General features: G+C 38.6%; 1 protein-coding gene across 1 annotated transcript in view; it reads left to right on the top strand.

Moving 5' to 3' along the window:
- The window catches only part of Hipk1 (homeodomain interacting protein kinase 1), a gene marked incomplete in the record, with an annotated part of 55,506 nt that overhangs the window by 542 nt on the left and 31,671 nt on the right, over positions 1-23,293 (top strand). The window contains 1 exon segment of the mRNA XM_013516511.1: positions 13,435-14,512. Coding sequence (XP_013371965.1) covers positions 13,437-14,512 — 1,076 coding nt within the window.

The raw sequence follows: 23,293 nt of genomic DNA on the forward strand, positions 1-23,293 counted from the left end.
GCCGGGCTGCGTTCCGGGGAGCGGCGGCCAGTGCGCCGGGCCGCCCCCCTGCGCTTCTCCCGGCGCGTTGTTGTCCTCAGGTGACAGGGGCCGCCTTGCGGCTCGCCCGGCCGGTTTCTCCCAGGGCGCTTGTGCCAGGTTCGGTGCGAGGCTGGTGCTTGTCTGTGTCACACCTGTGCCGAGCGCCGCGCTTTGGGACTACGTGCGCCGTGTGGACCTGGGAGTCGGTGCTGGGAGAGGACGGCGGCGGTGGGATGGGTGTGGAAGCGGCGCTGTCCTCCCGGCTGACGTGCCGTGGTCGCTGGCTTTGTAATTTGTAATGATGGTGGAGCCTCCGCAGGACCAGCCCGCCTAATGTGTACCCTGCAAGCCGCATCTGGAGGTCTGCCTCGAACGCAAACTTTTGCTGCCCCGTCGCCCCCTGGAAAGCTTTGTCAAAAACAACAATAAAGAAAAGCAAAACTTGCGTGAGACCCACACGGTTCACAGGTCGGCAGAGAAGAATCCCTTTCTGTGCCTAGCTACCGGGAGGGAAGGCTCGGTCTCCAGGAGCGCTGCTCTAACCTCCAGTTTGTTGTGGTGACGAACCTTGAGCAATAGCCTGTGTTTATGCTGGGCGCGCTTTCTTTCCTGTTTGAGGCGAGGGGCTGGGAAGGGAAGGAGGAAAAAACAACCCCAAGCTCCGGTAAATCTTTTCTCCACTTAATCACGATTCAATTGTAGACAGATTCTTTTTAAGGTAGTCCTAGATTCAGTCTTTTCTTGCGGTGCTGGGGGTTGAAGCCGGGAACGCTGAGCTACATCCCCCAGCCCTTTTTATTTTGAGACAGTGCCTCGCTAATTTGCCCAGGTTGGCATCAAACTCTTGTGATCCTCCTGCCTCGGCCTCCCAAGTATCTGTGATTGTAGGTGTATGCTAACACAGCCCGCTTGCTGTCTAGTGCTCTTTCTTGTCTACCAGTGACAGAATTGCATCAAAATACTAATTTTAACTATAGCTTTTTCTCCCCCAATCTGGCCTTTATCTTGTTTCTTAGTAACTCTGATGAAAACAGCAGTGTGGCTTCCTGTTCCAGATGAAGTGGGGTTAAATTAAGTGGCTGATGCCCTCAGCAAAACCTACAATTTTGCTCTTGTTTGTGTAAAGCTATTTCTGATTTCTGGACTGTAAGGGTTTTTTTTGTTTTTTTGTAAGATTATAGAGAATACAAACCACTACCAGCTTTTTTTGTACGGAAGCCGAAAGCTTTCTGTAAAAGATTTTTAAAAATCTACTAACAAGTCATTTTACCTAATCATTGTTATTCAGGTAATGATTTTGGATCTTTGCATATAATTATCTCAGGGTTGTGTTATAATACTGATATGATGAAGGCTGTCATTGACTTTAAGGTACTGTTCTTGGCTTGAAGGATATTTTGGTAAAGAACTTACTGTTGAAACTGGAGGCAGCCTAGCCAGTAAAGCATCTTAAGAGCAAACTGGTGAGTGATAGCTTGTAAATGTACAGGCTCAGCTTGACAAGTAGGACTTTTGCTTGTGATACCTTTGTGAATAGTTTATCCAGCTCTGGACGTAGTTTCATGGGTTTTTAGAGCAAGTTGATTGGTAACAAGGTTTAAAACCAAACCAGAACTGCCTCCTAAAAAAGAAAAAACCCAAGATATGTCATAGTTCAAAGTTCTCTGGAAAATAGAATTCTTTCATTTTGTGTTTTTGTTTTTATAAGCACAGCTCCATTAGTGGTTTGTTGGTAGAGGTCAGTGAGCCAAACCTGCCTTGTGAACTTCTTACAGTTGGAACTTGTGCAGCTTGTTAGTTATGTATTGTAATTGGGCCTTTTGTAATTTGAAGTAATTTTGTAAACATGAGCTACTTGATATGCCATCTGCCCTTTTATTTTCATTTTCATGAGTGTAAAAACAGTGTATTTTTTAAGGTTTTTTTTTTTTTCTTTTGAAAATAATAATTTCTCCCTAGTTTCTTCCCTTATAGTTCATGCTATTCTGAACACAGGTTATCAAGATGATTTTCCTTCAGCTACCACTTTATTTATATATTTATTTTGTGCTTTTGAGACCGGGTCTCACTATGCAGTTCAGGCTAATCTTGAACTTACTTTGTAGCCCAGCTGGTCTCGAACTCACAATCCTCCTGCCTCAGCCTCCCAAGTTCTGGGATCACAGGCGAGCGATGCCACCCTCAGCTTCAGCTACCACTTTAACAATCACTGATTTTCTTTTTTTCTCTTTTCTTTCCTTCTTTCTTTCTTTCTTCTTCTTCTTCTTCTTTTTTTTTTTTTAAAGGAAACAGTATTGCAGTTTTGATCTCAAACCTCTGGGCTTCAGCAGTTCTCCTGCTTCAGCCTCCTCAATAGTAGGAACTGTGGGTACACTGCCCAGGGTAGTTCGTTTTTTGTTTTGTTCGTAGTCTTCCTTTCAGTTGTTGAAATCTAGGTCCTAGATGTCTAATGCATTTTTGCAGTGCATAATTTGGTACTTAAAAACATTTACATCCTTTATTTTTTTCATTCTTCTTTTCATATCATACCACCTCAGCAATATTCTAAGGTCAATGAAGGTAGGGAAACTTAGTTATATTTCTTTTTAATTCTAAGGGTACCTCCTACAATGTTTGCAGAGTGCTTGATGAAAAAAAATTAGAAGACCTGAATTCTTTGCCAGATTGCTACTCATTAGCTGTGTAAAACTTGTTTGGCATTTTTGAGTTTTCTTTTTTCCATATTGAAATTAGAAAATTTTAGAAAGAATCTTTCAAGGTCCCTTTTAGCCATAAAAATCCTGTACTTTTTTGCTATGCTTCGCTAATCAAATACATTTTACTTTGCACAGTTTTTCATTTTTCCACATTGTTTGGCATACTCGCAAAAGTCATCTCAGTTATTGAAAGAGCCTCATCTACCTCCCATCTGCTAATCCTTCCTTATCTTAAGTCCTGTTTATCCTTCTGCCTTTTTTGCTGGCTGATTTGAACAGTCTTCTAGTATTTATGTTTCGTATTGATCTCTGCTTTGTTATCTTGACCTTTTTCTTAGGTTGGAAACTCCTTAAGGAATAGTTTACGTTATTCTAAATTTTGTAGACCTTGTTGACTACTAAAATACTACCTAACACACAGCACCTATTTTTCTTTTACTGCTGTAGATTTATTTTTCAGAAGGAATCTAGGAGAACTATTGAAATTTAGGAAAACATACTCTGATAGAAGGAAAGCATCATTCAGCCACTTTACCAAAATATTAAAAAATGGGTTGAAATGGCTGAAGTTGCACAGAATTGTAGAGTTATCCACGGTCAGATAACACTACCTTTTCCACACCCTGTTTCTGCAGTACCAGTTGGGGAACTGACTTGTCATATGAGGGAAGTAAGTACCACAGGAAAGGGGGTGGGGGAAATTTAATTCAAACTATGTCCTTAGGGCTTCAAGGTTACTTCATTCTTCTGTATTACTGTATTTAGAACACTAATATATAAATATATATTAAGTATGCCTAAATATGTAGATTTATGTATTTGCATATTCATATATAAAATGTATTTTTTTTTGCAGACAAAAGACCAATTTCTGTCTTAGTGTGTTAGTATTTCTTTAGTCAGAATTACTTCTGAGATTTTATGTATTTTTTATTTTATTGGTACATTGAATTTATTTATTTATTTTGAGACAAAGTCTCACTATGCAGTTCAGGCTGCCCTTGAACTCACTATGTATCCCAGGCTGGCTTTGGACTTGTGATGATCCTCTTGCCTCTGCCTCCCAAGTGCAGAGGTTGCAGGCATGCGCCACCATCAAGGCCTATTGGTACATTTAGATATATGTAATGATAACTTTCACATTAGGGCATTTGTACTTGTACATGACATATCTTGCTTCTTCTTTCTTTCCCATTCCCCTCCTTTCAACCCCTCTTCCCCGGCTTATTTACAAAAAGCTTTGTTTCCATTTTTTTCCTTCTATGCTCTCTTTTTTCCTTGTCTCTTCTTTCCTTTCCTCCTCGGACCCTCTCCCTTGTTGTTCTTCTCATTTGAACATTTTCTTCCCATTTCTCAATATCTAGTATACATTTTGGTCTTTGTTTGCACTTTCAGTTTCTCACACTAGAGAAACAATGTATTTAAACATGTGTGTCTGACTAATTTTACTTAAGGGTATAGTCTCAGGGTGGACCCATTTAGATAGAAATGTCTCAAACTTATCCTTCTTTGTGGCAGCATAGTACTTCATTGTACTATGTAAAAACCCACATCTCTTTTATCCATTTATCAATTGATGGGCATTTGGGCTGTTTCCAAGATTTAACTATTACAAACTGTTCCTCTACAAACATAGGTGTGTATGTGTCACTGTGGTATGATGCTTTTAATTCTTTTGGAAAGATACCAAGAATGGGAATAGCTGGGTTAAAAGGAACCTCTAGTTTTAGTTTTTTTGAAGAATCGCCACACTGATTTCCACAGCAGTTGCACCAGTCTACATTCCCACCCACAATAGAGCAGTAGCGCAGGGTTCCTTTTTCCCCACAGTTCCGCCAGCATTTGTTATTTGTCAATTTCTTGATAATAGGCATTCTTTCTGGAGTGAGATGGAATCTCAGCATTGTTTTAATTTGCGTCTCTTGAATGACCAGTGATGTTGAATATTATTCATATATTTATTTGCCATTTCTACTTATTCATCTGAGAAGTGTCTGTTTATTTCAGATGCCCATTTTGGACGGGGTCTTTAAATTGGGGCGGGGTCTGATTTTTTGAGTTTTTTCAATATATTCTAGATATTTAGTCCTTTGAGGACTGGCAAAATTTTTTTTTTTTCTTACTCTATGGGTTGTCTCTCCACTCTGTTGATTTCTCTTGATCTGTAGAAACTTTTTAATAAGATGAGATCCAGTTGTTGATTCTTCGTGATATTTCCTATGTGATCAGGTTTTGTTCATAAAGTCTTGGCCTACACCAGTGTCTTCAAGAGTTCTACCTATTCTGTCTTCCAGCAGATTTAGTGTTTCTGTTTTAATATTTAGATCTTTGATCCATTTTGATTTTAGTTTAGTGTAAGGTGAAAGACACGGGTCTAGTTTTAATCTTTTACATGTAGAAAGCCTATTTTTCCAATACCATTTGTTTAAAAGGCTATCTTTCTTCCAGTGAAGGTATTTGGCTCCTTTGTCAAAGATAAGGTGGCTGAATGTGTTTGGAGTTGTGTCTACATCTTCCAGTCTGTTCTATTGATCCTTGGGTCTGGGTTTTTTTTTTTCCCCCAATACCATGCTGTTTTTATCACTGTAGCTCTATAGTATGATTTCAAATCAGGGATTGTGGTGCCTCCTGCCTTGTCTTTGTTGTCCAGAATTGCCTTTGCTATTCTAGGTCTCTTCTGGTTCCAGATGAATTTCAGGATTGTTTTCTCTAATTCTGTGGGATATGCTATTGGTGTTGTCATTGAAAGTGCCTTAAATCTGTATAACAGTTTTGGAAGTATGGCCATTTTCACTATATTGCCTCATTCTATCCAAGGGCAAGGGATAATTTTCCATTTTCTGATATCCTCTTTGATTTCCTTTTTCAAAGTACTGTAGTTTTCATTGTAGAGGTCTTTTACTTCCTTTGTTAGATTGATTGCTAGGCATTTTATGTTTTTGGATGCTATTGTGAAAAGTGTTGTTTCCCTAAGTTCTTTCTCAGTGAGTTTGTTGTTTGTGTACAAGAAGGCTCTCGATTTTTGAATGTGGACTTTGTATCCAGCTACACTGCTGAATTTGGTTATTAAATCTAGAAATCTTTTGGTGGTATTCTGGGGAGGGGAGATTTTACCTTTATATATGAAAAATTAATGTGATCTCTTTATAGTCATTCATTCTAGCAAACATTTGACACATACTATATGCTAACCATTGTGATAGATGCTAGTGATAGTTAACAAGAAAAAAGAGAGCTGGGCATGGTGGAGCATAGCTATAATACCCCAGAACTTGAGAAGCTGAGGTAAGAGGATCGTTGTGAGTTCAAGCCTAGCTTAGGCTACAGAATGCATTCAAGACCAGCATAAAGTACATAGGAAGACCCTGTCTCAACCTCCTTCCCCCTCCAAAAAAAGTAAGAAAAGGTAAAATAGCTGTGACACTGTGACATCCATTACTCTGCAGTTTGAGGTTCTCCTTACAGTTTAGAAATCAGGCTGTGGATATAGCTCAGGGCTAAAACATTTGGCTAGCAAAGAAGTCAAGTTTGAAATAAATAATTATGAATGAGTGTACTTAAAATCCAGACTTGCCCACAGATTTGTATGTGATTTAGTTCCTCCTTGCCTACTCAGGTCCTACTTCTACTTTCTCCATTGTTCCATTCTTTCTATTCTCATTTCTTCTTCAGACAGGCCAAGCATATACTCCTCTTCTTTTTTACTGGAATGGTTTCTTGTTAGGTCTCAGCTTAGAAGCCACCACTGTCCAAGGCCTTCCCTCACCACCATCTCAATCACATCATTGTGTTTTGTTGTCCTCAGAGCACTTAATCATTACCTGCTGTTTTCTTTGTGTGTGTGTGTGTGTGTGTGTGTGTGTATCCAAAAGAATGTAAACTCCAGAAAATAAGAGGATTTTGTTCATCCTGAATGCAACTATTACCTCTTGTTTCCAGAACAGTCCCTGGCAGACTGGTAGTAGGTGCTCAGTTTGTCTGTAGAAATAGGTAATATAAGTGTGGTAAGTGTAAAGTAGTACTAGAGGGTGCTGGAAGACCCTTTACTAACCTAATATGAAGTAGTCCTAAGGAGGGCTTTTCTGAGTGTGTTTGTCAGCTGGAGGCTAACTAGATAATCTAGCAGAAGGAAAGTAGTTTCTCTTACAACAACCTAAAGCAAATATTCCTGGTTGAAGTGGTCATTCCAGGTTAGCAGGCAGTTCAGCTCTGCATGATCATTTAGGGACCCATGTTCCTGTCATTTTGTTGCTGTCCTCTTCTTTGGGTGTGGTCTCATAGTGGAAGCTGGGTCTTCGTGAGTTCCTGCTTGGTGGATAGGGAAATAGGAAAGGCTTACCCATTTTGTCACTTTCCATTGGTGTGGAGGACTAGTAAACATAGGCCTGGGATGAAGGCAAATGATTTTGATACAGATCAACAGTCCCTGCCTCACGATATAGTGAGTTTTAAGCAGAGACTGTAAGGATAAGAGGTTAAGAAAAGACCAAGAGAGAAAAATAAAGTTCAGGAAAGGAACATTATTTATGAAGGAACTAGGGCAGGAGAAAGTAAAACTTACTCTAGGAACCAGAGGAGGTATTATTGGATGAGTGAGTGCATGGAGAAAGTGGATGGAACCAGACTGCATCAGTTATCATGTTTTGTAAGACTGGTAGTACAAACTAGACCTTTTGAACCTTACCCTAAGTTGTTAAGTGAAGAGCAGGTATGGCATGCATTTGTTCCAGATGTGCTTTTTTTGTGTTTTTGAGCCCAGGTCTCGCCATGCAGTTCAGGCTGTCCTTGAGCTTACTGTATAGCCCAGGCTGACCTTGAACTCACAGTGATCCCCCTGCCTCAGCCTCTCGAGCGCTGGGATTACAGGCATGTGCCACCAGATGTGCATTTTTTAAAAGCTTCCATTATAAGGAGAAGAATGAATCAGAGAGAAGATGTTAGGAAGGAGATTTGAGTTCAATTAAGGGGAGACCAATTGGGCTTTTGAATAAGTAGTCCAGAATTGTACCGTAGTAGTGAAGAAAATTGAGTCTAGAGAGGTCTAGGTATTCTGATAAAGTAATTTTCTTCCCAGATTGTCTCATTTTATTTTTACAAAGCATATACTCTTCACCTGCCTTCTGACAAGACTATATACCTGTGTGTTGGGGAGTGTGTACATCTGTGTACATGTCAGACAATGACAAGTACTAGGGGAAAAATCAATATATGGTACTGATTTAGGTTATTTAGGCCAGCAATTGTGAAACTGTGTTAAAGACACAAAGGTGACACTGAGTACTAGCAGCAGGAATTTATTATAGATATGCTGGGGAAAAGATGGAAGTCACTGAAGATTGAAGACAAAGCATTAAGGAATGATAACTTGGTTGTCACACCCAGTCATTCCTTTCAGGGCTATAGTATTTGAATTCTTTGTGATAAGATTATCAATCAGTTTATACTACTTACACTGTGGGACCCAGTAAATGATGTTAGGAGATGTGACCTTGCCCCAGGGAGTGGGGAAGCTGTTCATTTGACTGTTAAAGAAAATCTTAGATTCTAATGTGACTCAGTTGTCTTTTTAGCAGCAAGTACGACTACCAATGGCCTTTTACCTTTTAATTCTAGTTTGAGATTAATGCAGTGGGCAAACTTGTCATTATACTGAGATGGTTAAATCCTTGGAAAGTGGGGTTTGACGTGAAAAGGACTTTGTTCATTGCTAGAGCAGAGAGGTACAACACTTTCAGGAAGTCAGAAGTAACTTTTAGCTTATTGGGAATGATTCCCATGTGAGTTGAAAATATTTGTAATTTACTTAGCAGTCTACATAGTAAAAATTAAACAGATCGTAATTCTGTTCCTTTTTGTAGCAGGAGGTCTTTGAGGAGGCAAAGAATTGCCTCCTTATTTGCAAAGGCAAATATTTGGAATATAGTATCTTTCTCATGTGTAGAAATTGCTGTTTTTAGCTTGATTTCAGTGTGTAATATGAAGAAAGGTTGTTGAGGTTTTTTTTTTTTAAAAAAGGCCATTTTGATTCTGCAGTCTTCCCACCTTCTGTTAGCTGAGGTCAGGATGTGTCACAACAACAACCACCACCTGCCCCCCCCCCTCGGGTCCACAGTCCTGGTGGTGAAATGAGCACTGACTTTCCTACAGCACACCATTGCTGTGAGGTTCTGGGTGCTTCCTTTTTCCTTTGGGTGAATTAAGTTTGCCTTTCTGAATAAGAATTATATTATTTTTATATAGAAAAATATCTTGTGCTTTTTCAGTCGCCAAGATTTGAAATCATCAATGTCTATTATTTTGCTTAATGGTAAAAAGTTGGCAATAACTTTACTCTCATAAATGCAGTATTTTCAAATATCTAGTTGTGAACATGATTTTTTATATACAAAAGTTTTATTAGTAAGTTTGCAATATATACCAAACATTTTATTTATGGGATTACTATTATTTTATTATTATTATTATTATTTGTCTTTTTGAGGCAGGGTCTTGCTGTGCAATTCAGGCCAGCCATGAACTCACTTTGTAGTCAAAGTGGGATTATTTTTGTTTTAAATTCTTGTTTCAAATTTTTTATTCTAACAATATTATATTTTGAGACAGAGTCTCACTATGTAGCAGGCTGGCCTTGAACTCACTATGTAGCCCAGGCTGGTCTTGAGTTGTGATCCTCCTGTCTCAGCCTCCTGAGGGCTGGGATTACAGGCATATAATCCCAGCCCTAAAATTTTTATAATTTTTAACTCATTAATTGTATAGATTATTAGGTTTCTATACATGCCTGTATCTTGCTTTATTCAAATCCTTTCTCACTTGCCATTCCCCCCATTAGTCTCTCTCTCCTACTTTCAGGTCTTTTTAAAACATTTGTTTTCATTTTTAAATTTTTATTTTTAGTTTCCTTATGAGAGAAAGCATTGGTGATAGTACTGGGTCTTTCTGTGTCTGTCTAATTTCACCTAATCCCCCCCCCCTACCGGGAATCGAACTCATGACCTTGCGCATGCCAGGCAGGTACTGTGCCGCTGAGCTAAATCTCCAGCCCCTCACCTAATGTTATAATCTCTATTTCCACCCATTTTTCTGCAAATGGCATGATTTCATTCTTCTTATGACTAATACTGCCTCGTGTAGTGTATATATACACTATGTTTTCTTTATCCATTCATTTGATGGGCACATGGTAATTCATTTACTGTGTGTTTTAATTGTGAATGTTGCTGCAATAAACATGAGTACGCAGCTGTATCTATTGTATGCTGGCTTCATTTTCTTCAGTATACTGTTTATCCAGGAGTTGTATAGCTAGATCTGGTAGTTTGTTTTTTTTCTTTCTTTCATTTTTTTTCTGTCTTTTTGAGACAGGGTCTCACTATGCAGTTCAGGCTGGCCTTGAGCTCACTTTGTAGCCCGGGCTGGTCTCGAACTTGCAATGATCCTCCTGAGTGCTGGGATTACAGGCGTGCGCCACCAGGCTTGGTTAAAAAGGAACCATTTTACACTGCTGGTTGGAATGTAAATTAGTACAGCCATCATGGAAACAGTACGGAGATTCCTTAAAACCCTAAAAATCAGAACTACCAGATCCGCCGGGTGTGGTGGCGCAGGCCTGTAATCCCAGCACTCGGGAGGCTGAGGCAGAAGGATTGTTGTGAGATCATGCCATTTGCAGAAAAATGGATGGAAATAGAGATTATAATATTAGGTGAAATTAGACAGACACAGAAAGACCCAGTACTGTATCGCCAATGCTTTCTCTCATAAGGAAACTAAAAAATAAAAATTTAAAAATGAAAACAAATGTTTTAAAAAGACCTGAAAGTAGGAGAGAGGGACTAATGGGGGGAATGGCAAGTGAGAAAGGATTTGAATAAAGCAAGATACAGGCATGTATAGAAACCTAATAATCTGTACAATTAATGAGTTAAAAAAAGGGGGGGGGTACCGGGGATTTAGCTCAGCAGCAAAAGCCCCTGCCTGGCAAGCGCAAGGTCGTGAGTTCGGTTCCCGGTACCAGAGAAAAACCAAAAAAAAAAAGGGTTTCCTTTTTTCTTTGCATCCTTGCCAGCATTTGTTCTTTATGGACATACTACTTTTTAAAATTTGGTATTACATTTCATGAATTTTTTTCAGTATTATGCAGACCTGTTCCTGGACAGTTACTACAAACTACAAATTTTGTTTTCAGATTATTTCACTAGATACTTCTAGTTATATAAAAGTTATATTGTTTGATAGAGTAAAAATTAGCAGCTAAACAGATAAAATGGAAAATAAAAGTTTTAAATTAGATTTTATTGGTACATTTTAGATACACATAACAGTTACATTCATCATAGAGAATTTGTACCTGTACATGATAAAACTTGTTTTTTTTACCCCCATCCCCCTACCCTCCCTTTAACCCTCCCCATTTACAAAGCTTTGTTTCCGTGTGGAAAGCAAATTTAGAAGATTTGCTTCCTTTACTTGTTTAATTTGGCTGAATTTGATGATGACAAGAAATACTTTTACTATATATTAATAGGTAAATTTTATAAAGTATATATATATTTTCAGATTTTTATTTTATTTGGTATTATGTCAACAATACAGATAAAACAAGATATTGTATATTTATAGCATCATTTAAATTGCAGTAACCTAAGCTTTTAATGTTTGTTTTGTTTTCTTTAGGATTGATATAAATTATGGAAAAAAGTAAATCCAACCTGCAATTTAGAAATTGAAGGTTGATGATTCGTTCTTCTTTCTAGCTGACTAGTCCAGTGCAGATGGTTTTTAATTGTCAAACACAAATCTACACATTCCTTATTAATGTTCTGTGACATCTTTTACATTTCCTTACCTTGTAGTTGTGTTTATTCTCTTATTACTGGTAAAATTACGATATATGTATTGGAGTGTGGTCCTTAGACCGTATGGTCTTAGACCCATAGTGTAAGGACCACACAGGTAAAAGGGAAGAACCTTCAGGGCAGAAGAAAAAAAGCATTTGAAAACACTGAAGTTCAGTGTGAATGGCAGGGAGTTGTAGTATGAGGTTGGTAAGCAGGTGTCAGTTCTTTCACTCACCAAATAATGTCTGTATTAGTAGAGTTTGCAGTAGGCTGTAGTGATACAAGCAAAGAGTGAAACTGTGTCTGTTCTTATGGAACATATACTGAGGCTGGGAATGTAGCAGTAAACAAACAATTTCCATCTTAACAGAAGGAAAGGGTGCTGTGGGAATGCCAGGTGGGGATAGCTGGTGAGGGGAGTGTTTGTGTGGCAGAGGTGTCAGGGAACAGTATTCTCAGTGTAAAGTTTTGAACACAGAGGGTGTGGGGTTGAGTGGTCTTGCAAGAACTGAAGGAAGAAGGCAGTGTGGCTGAAGTGAAGGAATCAAAGTGGTGAGGGTTGGAAGGCAGATTTTGGAGAGCTGTTAAGGCAGATCGAAGATTTTGATCTTTATGCCCAAAGCAGTGGAAAACCCTGGGGGAAGGAGGAGAAAGGTGGTTAAGAATAGAGATCAGCTGTCTGATTTGCATTGTTTAAAAGCAGAGATCCTCTGAATGCATTGAAGGCAGTTAATTTGGAGGCTCCTAGCTGTTTGATGGTGTCAATAAGGGTAGAGAAAAATGGCTGCTTTGAAATACGATTAGGAGATAGAATTGATGAGATGGAGATTAGATGTGGAGGAATAGAGAGAAAAATGAATATGATGGTAATATTCAATGTGTGCCAGGCACTACCCCTTTACATATATTAAGACATTTAAGTCTCAGAACAACCCTATGAGGTAGGTATTGCCAGTACCATTATATGGGTGAGGAAACCAAGGCCCAGTGCCTCAATTTTTGGTCAGAGTGTTGGGTGTGTAGTGCTATTGCATAATTGAGAGAAAACTGAGTTGAGGCTTTAAGTTTAACATTGGACATTGAGTTACAGTTGTCTGTAACATTGGATGTATGGTTTGGAGGGGTCTGAATTAGAGATGGAGAATTTAGAGTCTTTTGCAAATGACTAATTTGGGGTAGTTTTTTTTGTTTGTTTGTTTGCTTTTTTTTGAGATAGGGTCTCACCATGTAGTTCATGCTGCCCTTGAACTGGCTTATAGCCCAGGCTGGCTTCAGACTTACAGCGATCCTCCTGTCTCAAGGCTGCTGAGTGCAGGAATTATAGGAATGTCCCAGGGTAGTAATTATTGAAAAGGAGAAAAAGTATGGAGCAAGATGAGAGATCCCAAAGTTTCTGAAGGTCAGATGGTTGAGAATGGAGCAGGTAAACATGAAATGACTTGAGTGCTGTGTCAAAAGTTTGACTTTATCCTGGAAAACAGTCTGTGGATTTATCTTTGCACTTACTGAGGTGGAGGTGTTGGGGGATATTGAGGACAGCTGGACTGTTAGTTTTTCTCTTCATATTTTCAGAAGAATGGCTTCTTTTTTCTTTTTTTCATTTCTTCAGAAGATACTCTACCTTTATCATCAACCTGCTTATTTTTTTGGTCAGTTGTCAGTGATCCTTTTCAAATATAGTAGACAAAGCTGAACACTACTGTATTTACTTCTGGATAGTATTTCTGTGAATGTAGGCTGACTGAATTAACTTTTGAAATGAGAGGACTATTATTACATCATGTTTCTTTTATCACCTGCCAGTGTTTTCATACATGCTGTTTCGAAGCCGTGCATGCCTTAGCCTTGTGGCCTCATTCTTCTTTTTGTTCCCGTAGGTATGGCATCACAGCTGCAGGTGTTTTCCCCCCCATCGGTGTCGTCGAGTGCCTTCTGCAGTGCAAAGAAACTGAAAATAGAGCCCTCTGGCTGGGATGTTTCAGGACAGAGCAGCAACGACAAATATTATACCCACAGCAAAACCCTCCCCGCCACACAAGGGCAAGCCAACTCCTCTCACCAGGTAGCAAATTTCAGTATTCCTGCTTACGACCAGGGTCTCCTTCTCCCAGCTCCTGCGGTGGAGCACATTGTTGTAACAGCCGCAGATAGCTCAGGCAGCGCTGCTGCATCGACCTTCCAGAGCAGCCAGACCCTGACTCACAGAAGCAACGTTTCTTTGCTTGAGCCATATCAAAAATGTGGACTGAAAAGAAAAAGTGAGGAAGTTGACAGCAACGGTAGTGTGCAGATCATAGAAGAACATCCACCTCTCATGCTGCAAAACAGGACTGTGGTGGGTGCTGCTGCCACGACCACCACTGTGACCACGAAGAGTAGCAGCTCTAGTGGCGAAGGGGATTACCAGCTGGTCCAGCATGAGATCCTTTGTTCTATGACCAACAGCTATGAAGTCTTGGAGTTCCTAGGCCGGGGGACATTTGGGCAGGTGGCTAAGTGCTGGAAGCGGAGCACCAAGGAAATCGTGGCTATTAAAATCTTGAAGAACCACCCGTCCTATGCCAGACAAGGCCAGATTGAAGTGAGCATCCTGTCCCGACTGAGCAGTGAAAATGCCGATGAGTACAATTTCGTCCGTTCTTATGAGTGCTTTCAGCATAAGAATCATACCTGCCTTGTGTTTGAGATGTTGGAGCAGAACTTGTACGATTTCCTGAAGCAGAATAAGTTTAGTCCACTGCCACTCAAGTACATCAGGCCAATCTTACAGCAGGTAGCCACAGCCCTGATGAAGCTCAAGAGCCTGGGTCTGATCCACGCTGACCTCAAGCCTGAAAACATTATGCTGGTAGATCCAGTGCGCCAGCCCTACCGTGTGAAGGTCATCGACTTCGGTTCTGCCAGTCACGTTTCCAAAGCTGTGTGCTCAACCTACCTACAGTCACGCTACTACAGGCAAGTGCAAAATTCTGTCAAGCATGTGTGGGCTAGAGATCTGACCTTGAATGTAGCATACAATGAGACCAGAGTGATGAATTTCTTTATTTACAGATACCAAGATGGAAATAGGACATGTTTTAGCTCATTACATGTGTATGTGGTGCTTCTATAGGTAACCTTTTGCTTTTTCTGAAATTTTATTTAGCAGTAGGGAAATGAACTCAGTTTGATTTTGAAGGTTGTTATTGGCTGAATTCTACTGGCATCTGATTGGTTTTTTTTTTACTACCCTTGTGTCTAATTTTTTTATTTTAAGGAATCTTTAAATATGAAAAGATACTTACTTGTAATGAGCTTGGACATATGCTGCTGTTTTTTCCAAGCTCATATCTTGGCAGGTAAAATGCTTTGGGAATAACTCCAGGGGTAACTCTAGCAGCATTTTATTCTTATACATTTTCTTTCTTCTGTAATAGCAAAAATTAGATTAGGTGATTTCTCTGGTCTCTTTCTATTTTAATACTTGGTTGTGCTACTATAACCTTGACCTAAGTACCTTATACTTTAATGCTTTGTATTTCCACATTGATACTTTTAATGAAACTACCTTTTAAATATACAATTATTGGATTAGTACTTAGATATTGGTGTGTGTATATATATATATATATATATATATATTTTTTTTTTTTTTTTTTTTTTATATGTGTGTGTGTGTGTGTATGTATGTATTTGTTTTGTTTGTTTTCTTTGGTACCAGGAATCAGACTCAGGTCCTTGTGTTTGCCAGGCAGGCACTTGTGTTGCTGAGCTATGTCCCTGGCCCTATTTTTTTGTTTGTTTGTTTGAGTCAGGGTCTCACAATGTAGTTCAGGCTGTTTTTGAACTCATTGTGTAGCCCAAGCTGGCCTTGAACTCACAGCAGTCCTTCTGCCTCAGCTTCCCAAGTGCTGGGATTACAGACGTGCCACCACACCTGGCTTTGGTATATATAATTTTGTCTGTACTATAACCATGGCTTTTTATTTTATTTTATTTTTTTTGGTACTGGGAATCCAACTGAGGGCCTTGTGCTTGCCAGGCCGGCTCTTGTGCCACTGAGCTATTTCCTTGGTCCAACCAAGCCTTTTTAAATGAGCTTTTATTTCTTACCACCTCACATAGTTTGTCTAGTTTTTGTTTTTGTTTTTGTTTTTGTTTTTTTTTACTTTTTGTAGTACTGGGGATTGAACCCATGGTCTTTACACTGAGCTACAGCCCCAGCCCTTTGTAAATTTTTGAGACAAGGTTTTGCTAAGTTTTCTAACTTATGATCCTCCTACCTTAGCCTGTCAGCACTATCACAGCTGGGTTTTTGTCTGTTATTAATATAAGAAATCTGATACTTAGTGTAATAGTTGTGTATTCAATACAAATCATCTAAGGATCAATCAAGAAATGAGTGGTGTAGCTCAGTGGTAGACTGCTTGCCAAACATGTGTGACACCTTGGGCTTGATCTCCAGTACTGCCAGAGTAAAATAAAAATAAAGTAAAATAAAATAAAATAAAAGCATATAAGATAAAGCCCATAAAATATGTTTATAAAGAGATGTGTCCAGCATGCCAAAATACTTGTAATAAATTTTGAGGAAATAGACATTTTGAATGAAGAATTTTATATATTATGTGTGAAAATAATGTAAGGATATTTTACCCCATAAAAAAACCCAGAAAAAAATGTCATCTACTTATCTTCCTTTTTTTTTTGAGATGACTTCTTGCCAATTGCCCAGGCTGGCTTTGAACTCAAGATCTTCCTGCCTTGGTTTCCCAAGTAGCTGCAATTATAGGCATGTATCACCCAGCCTAGCTAATTTTTGAATATGATAAAATCTGTATAAAATGTTTATAATTCTTTTTAGTGTTAACTAGCTGTCCATCGAACAGCTTATAAGGAAGAAAGAATTATTTTTGCTTATGATTTTTTGCTCTAGTCAGTGGTCACTCAGCCTGGTTACTTTGGACCTGTGGCCAGGCAGAACATTATCGTGGGGAGTACAGTCGTAGAGCAAAGCTGCTTACCCCATGGCTGCCAGGAAGTAGAGGGTGTGTGTTTTAATATCCTCTCAGAGGGTTTGCTCCCAGTGACCTAACTTTCTTCCACTGGGCCCAACCTCTTAAAGGTTGCTCCAGTTCCCAAGAGTGCCTTCAGCTGGGGACAAGGCCTTTAATACATGAGCCTTTGTAGAGCAGCTCAGAGCTATACCATACCAGGTACCATCATTGGTGTTAAATACATTTACAGTGCTGTGTAATCATTACCACTGTCTATTAAATATATCAACAATGTTGCATAAACAATCATTAATGTTTACTTCCAAAAATTTTTCATTATTCAAAATGGAAACTCTCTAACCACTAATCTATAACTGTTTTTCCTTTCTTTTTATCCTACTGACCTCTATTGGATTTCCTATCTACAAATGTGCCTTTTTGAATACTGGTATATAAGTTTAATCATAGACATTTGCTGTTTTTTTTTTTTTGGTGTATTCTGCTTCACACATAGTGTAACGTTTCTGAGGTTAATTCATGCCTGTAGCGTGTGTCAAAAACTTCATTCCTCTTCGTGGCCAAGTAATATTCCATTGTGTATATATACATTTTAAAAATGTATTCATTTGTTGAAATGTACTCAGACTTTTACCACCTTTTTGTTATTTTGAGTAATGCTGCTGTGAACATTGGTGTATATCCAAGTCCCTGTCTTCAATTATTTTGGGAATATAACTTGGAGTGGAGTTTCTGGGGTAATTCTATGTTTAACTTTCTGATGAACCACTACTGTTATCAACAGAGGCTGTATTATTATCCATTTTCCATCAAGAGTTAATTAAGGGGGTGCAGATTTCTCAATATTTCCTCCAAACACTTGTTATTCTCTGCATTTTAAAAATAGCTATCTTTATGGGTGTAAAAGTATTGCTGTGGTTTTGATTTGCATTTTTCTGATGATTAGTGATGTTGAGCATTTTTTCATGTGCTTATTGGACACCTGTGTATCTTCTTTGGAGAAAGGTCTATCCAAGCCCTTTACCCATTTTTTGAATTGGGGTTTTTGTTGGGTTGTAGTTCTTTATACATTCCAGATATTAATAGGTAGGATTTGTAAATATTTTTCCCCATTTCATAGGCTGCCTTTTTACTTATTGATAGTGTTGTATGATGCACAAAAGTTTTTAATGTTGATTATGTCCAGTTTGTCTATTTTTGCTTTCGTTGACTTATGTTTTGATGTTATATTCATGTTATCATTGCCAAATCCAAAGTCATATAGTGTTTCCTATTTCTTCTGTAATTTTAGCTCTTACATTTGTTTAGACCTTTAATTCTGAGTTAATTTTTGTTTCTTATTTAAGGTAAGGGTCCATCTTAATTCTTTGGTATGTGATTATTCGTTTCTCCCAATGCCATTTGTCCTTTCTCCATTGATTGGTCTCCTGTCCTTTCTCCATTGATTGGTCTTGGCATCCTTGCAAAGTCACTTGGCCATATACATAAGGGTTTATTTCTGGGCTCTGTTCAGTCCCATAAGTCCATATGTTTGCTTTAATCCCAGTACCATTCTGTTTTGATTACTGTAGCTTTGGAGTAAGTTTTTTTTTTTTTTTTTCCTGGTACCGGGAATCGAACTCCCAACCTTGCACTTGCCAGGCAGGCACTGTGCTGCTGAGCTAAATCCCCAGCCCCTGTAGTAAGTTTTGAAAGGAACTTTATTTTTTTCTGATTATTTTGCCAGTTTAGGGTCTTTGAAATTCCATGTGAATTTTAGGATGAGTTTTCCTTTTTTTTTTTTTTTTTTTTTGGTCTTTTTGAGACAGGGTCTCGCTATGCAGTTCAGGCTGGCCTTGAGCTCGCTTTGTAACCCAGGCTGGTCTCGAACTCACAACAATCCTCCTGCCTCAGCCTCCCGAGTGCTGGGATTACAGGCATGCGCCACCACATCTGGCTCAAGTTTTCCCCTTTTTTGCAGAAAACATCATTGGATTTTAATAGGACTAGCACTGAATCTGTAGATTTCTTTAGATAGCACCGTATGACCATCTTAATGATACTAAGTCTTTTCATCTAGTCTGTTATTTTTATCTTTATAATTTTTATAAAGTGATAACATTTTTCACTTGAGGGTGAGGTAAAGAATCTCAGAGCCTTTGGTTTCTGATTTCATGCTGCTGTGGATAACTTTGGCTAGCTTTGTGATTTTCATTTCCAACTACATTTGCTTTTAATACTGTCCTTTGAGCAGGCCCCCACCCCCACGAACAGTATAAATGCACGGTACACTCTGCAAATGCACTAAGTGAAGCTCAGCAACCTCTGCTGAGTATAGGAGAGGCAAGAGGGTGATCATCGCTAAAGATGAGGTTTTATCAGCTTGTTGAATCTTTACCCAGTGCCTGCAGGTGTTCTTTAACTGTTTGTCTTCTTAAAGATAGGGAACATGGCAATTTAACCCATTTATGCTGAAGTTTGAGATTTTTTGAATTTTTGCATGAAATTCATACATGTTCACCTAGAAAAATTCAAGGAATAAGAATGTGAAGAGAACACATTTCCTTATGTTTCATTTTTTTCTTGTTCCTGATTTTATTTTTTTAATCAGATTTTATTGGTACATTTTAAATATACATAGTGATGACATTCATCATAGAGAATTTGTACCTGTACATGATGTAACTTTTTTCCCCCATTCCCCTACCCTCCCTTCAACCCTTCCTCCTCTCCCTATTTACAAAGTCTTTGTTTCCATGTTTTCCTTCTTTTCTCATTTATGTTTCACTGTGTGAGTGTTCCAAAAATGGATCACTAGGCATTGAAGAATTGTAATTGAAAAAGAGAGAAAAAAGAGGCAAGAATTATTTTATGAAATTATTTTTGATGGAATTTTCACTTAGAGACAAAGGGATTTGAGGGATAAATAGTACTGGCTGCTTAGCTTCCTCTAATGTGTTACTCATTTGAATAATTTTTGCAACCTTTCCTTATGTTTTTAATTTAAGCTATCATTAAATTTTGGTTTTATTCTTATAGAAAACAGGGTTTCCAAATTTTTAGAACTATTCTTCAACAAAGCTTCTTATATGTCTGCTTTGTTTCATTTTTGTGGCACTGGGACTAGAACCAGAATCTTTGCTTGAGCTACATCCCCAGCCCTTTTTTGTATGTAATTTTGAGACAGGGTCTCACTAAGTCGTTAGGTTGCCAGGCTGGACTGGAGCATGTATTCCTTCTCCTCAGCCTCCCACAGTGCGCCACTGTCCCTGGCTGTTCAGTACATTTTAGTTGTCTACTATAAGAGTTATCTTAAAGCTGGGCATGGTGGTGCAACCTGTAATCCCAGCACTCTGGGAGTCTGAGGTAGGAGGACATAAAGTTTAAGCCCAGCCTGGGCAATTTAGTTCTGTGTAAAGAGACCCTGTCTGAAAATAAAAAGTAAAAAATGTTGGGACCATAGCACAGTGGAAAGGCCTTGGGTTCAGTCCCTAGTTAAAATAATAATAATTTTAAGTGGAGGTAAGTTTACCTCTAAAAAGCAGGAGTTCATTACGTATATTACTGGGTAATTACTATGTTTATTAAAGTTCAGCATCAAGGTCTTGACTATATTTTAAAATTTAGCAGGATTTAACATGAGTGTTCTGTAGTCACACAGTAATATTTGATGATGAGAGGAAGGCAGATAGAAGAGCAGCTCCGGCATTCCTTTGTTATCCCTAGTTTTATCCCCTACAGTCCTCTTAAGCTTCTTTCTTGTTGCTTTGTTGCTATAATAGACTCCATTAAGTCTTCACCTTCTTGTCTTTCAGAAAGTCTCTGAAATCCTTTTGGCTGGTGAATCATTCTGGCTCTAAATCTAGCCTTTTTCTTACCCCCTTTTTAGTGTTTAGTTCTTTTGCTTGCTAATAGATGCTAAAAGATTACCTCATTGGCAGGAATTTGCCATCCTGCTGTCTCTATTGGCTATGGGCGTGGCCTGACTAAATGAATCAGGTGGTAGAAATAATACTACATGTTGTTGCTACTGCCCCCCACCTTAAATGTGGACCTGACTGAGAGAAGTTGCTGTCTTTTGGGTTTGAGTTTTAAGGGCAAAAGTTTGCCATGCTTATAAGCGCAGTGGTTTCCCGTTCTAAACAAATTAACCAGTCTTTATTTCAAGCTAATACACTTTATTTTTTTTTGTGGAAAGACAAGCTCTAGAGCAACAAAGTATAGCTTAAGCTTATGCTAGACAGTCTAATTTCTTCTGACAGTGAAACTGAAGTTTAATCAGAGCCATAGATGCAGGAAGTTAGACTATATACATCTCTGATCTGATACATAAATAGGTTTGATGCCTCAGACATGAGAAGACCTGAGAATGTTCATGAAAATGGCCAGAAGATAATTCGTGCTGTTAAGCGATCCTAACTCCAGTGAGCTCTGGGTACCAGTGAAAGAGAGCTTTATGACACTGGAAGAACTCTTCACTATAAGGAAGTTTAAAGTTGAGAAATCAACAGGGTGGGATTGCAATTTCTACCTCTTGGCTGCAGTAATTACAGCTTGTGTAGTGTTTGTTTTTTAAAAATTAAATGTTATCTTGAGAGCCCAGACTCATTATGTCCAAAACTTCATTAATGCCATTTTCCTACTAAAGTGAATACAGCCAGGTTTTTATTTTTAGTGTTCTCTTTCCTATGTTTGATAATCTTTTCCCATGGCCCAGTTGTTAGAATGCTACAGGGGGAAAAGACTAGAGGAATAATTTGCTAATTTAACCTCCTTTTTTATTTTTATTTTTCTGTGGTATTGGGGATTTAACCCAGACCCTTGCACATGCTAGGCAAGTGTTCTATATTGAACTTAGCCTTTTTAATTTTATATTTTATTACTTTTTAAAAATTTTGACCCAGGGTCAACCTAAGTTGCCCAGGCCTTCCTTGAATTTGTGATCTTCTTGTCTCAGCTGGGATTACAATTGTGCACCACCACACCTGCCTAATTTAGCTTTCTTACTATACAGATGAAATAGAACCAGGCTGTGTTTTATCACTGAACTACATCCCCAGACCTTCCATTGATTTTATTTATTTTTTATTTTTTTAGATGGGATCTTGCTATGTAGTTCACACAGGCCTTGAACTCACTATTTAGCCCAGGCAGGCTTTGAATTCATGGCGATCCTCCTGTCTCAGCCTCCCAAGTACTGGATTATAGGCATGTGCCACCACTCTCCATTGACTTTATGTTGAAGAATTGAGAAATAATGGATGCCAACGAAAAGAAAATATTTCCAAGATTTATAATCTGAATTTGCAGTTTAAAACATTCAGTTCTTAGAAGTAAATTTACTCTTACATATGCTTTACTGTTTAGTAAAGGAGAAAATAATTTCAGTCTTCTTACTTCCTCAAGTTAGATAAGTTTGACATTTCTAGGTGCTAGTGATGACGAGCCCTCAGTGGACTGGGCAGATGTGTCATACTGTTTATTGCCTTTTTTTCCTTTTGATGCTTTCCTTTAAGTGAGGGAAGAGTTGCTGTTTTGAGTGAACGTTTGCTGGAAATCCTTAGCTGTTTTTGTCACTCCAGAAGTAGGGTGAGACCAAATGAAAAAACTGAATCCAGCCAATCTTCAGTTGTTTGTTTTATAAAATGAGGATTGGGGCTGGAATTAGTGTTTTCTGTAATGTCCTTGAAACTTTAAGTTTTGAAGACTAACAGTTGTCATGTGTCATTGCTACCTTTTCAAAGGTTATTGGGTGACCTGGCCATTGGAACTGTGAAATGTCTCCTGGTGTGGCAGGAATGGCAAAATCATCTGCTGCTCTCCAACTGATGCTTTGGAATGTTCTGAGCCCAGTTTTCACCTTGGCACAAAGCCATCTGCACTCCCCCTGCCAGCTATTTTTGGCACTGTCATGAACTTGAAAATTAATGATTCTGTTCACTGAGAGTAGAAAATTTTGTTCTTTCAGTTTTAGAAAAGCTTTTCTATTGTTTCAGGGTACTCTGACTCTCTGCTTTATTTAATGTTCCTGTCTTGTGCAGTCTTAAAAACATGCTATAGATTGTAATTTAATTGAATTCTGCAATTCCATCAGTAATATGTGGCTCTAGTCAACTGCAACAGGACTATCACTTTAAGGGTGGTTTCTTTGGTGAACAAAACCACAGTTTACATTAAATACTACCAAAACTGGTGATATTGGTGGTTCTACCCTTAACTGTTAAGTAGTATAAGTCTAAGCAAGCCTAGGCCTTCTGGTATTTCAGTATACGGGTCTGAACTGTGTACTCTTCCCAATCTACAATGTGTTTTGTAAGGGCTACAGACTTACAATCTGTTTTGTAAGGGCTGCTATTGATAAATATAATTTCTTGGGGAAGATATTCTTTCAGGAAACATCTATACCCTTCTATCCTCACTGCTCAATACCTTTCCCCCATACACATAATAAAACAATAGGTATGTATTACTTGACACTAATTAATTAGTTGGCACATGGTAAGATCTGCTTTTCCATTTTCTTCCCATAATAATTAATGCAAGGAGTTTGCATCTGGAGTGTCATACAGATCTAAACTCTATAACTTGTCAGACAGTGGTGCATGCTTATAATTTTAGCACTTTGGAAGCTGAGGCAGGAATATCTCTTAAGAATTTGAGGCCAGCCTGGGCTACTCAGTGAGTTCAAGTTTAGCCTGAATTGCATAGTTTGACCTGTACTGTCTCAGCCTACTGCCCCTCACCCAAATAAATTCTATGACTT

Source organism: Chinchilla lanigera, unplaced genomic scaffold, assembly GCF_000276665.1.
Source record: "Chinchilla lanigera isolate Chin_1 unplaced genomic scaffold, ChiLan1.0 scaffold00034, whole genome shotgun sequence".
NCBI lineage: Eukaryota > Metazoa > Chordata > Mammalia > Rodentia > Chinchillidae > Chinchilla > Chinchilla lanigera.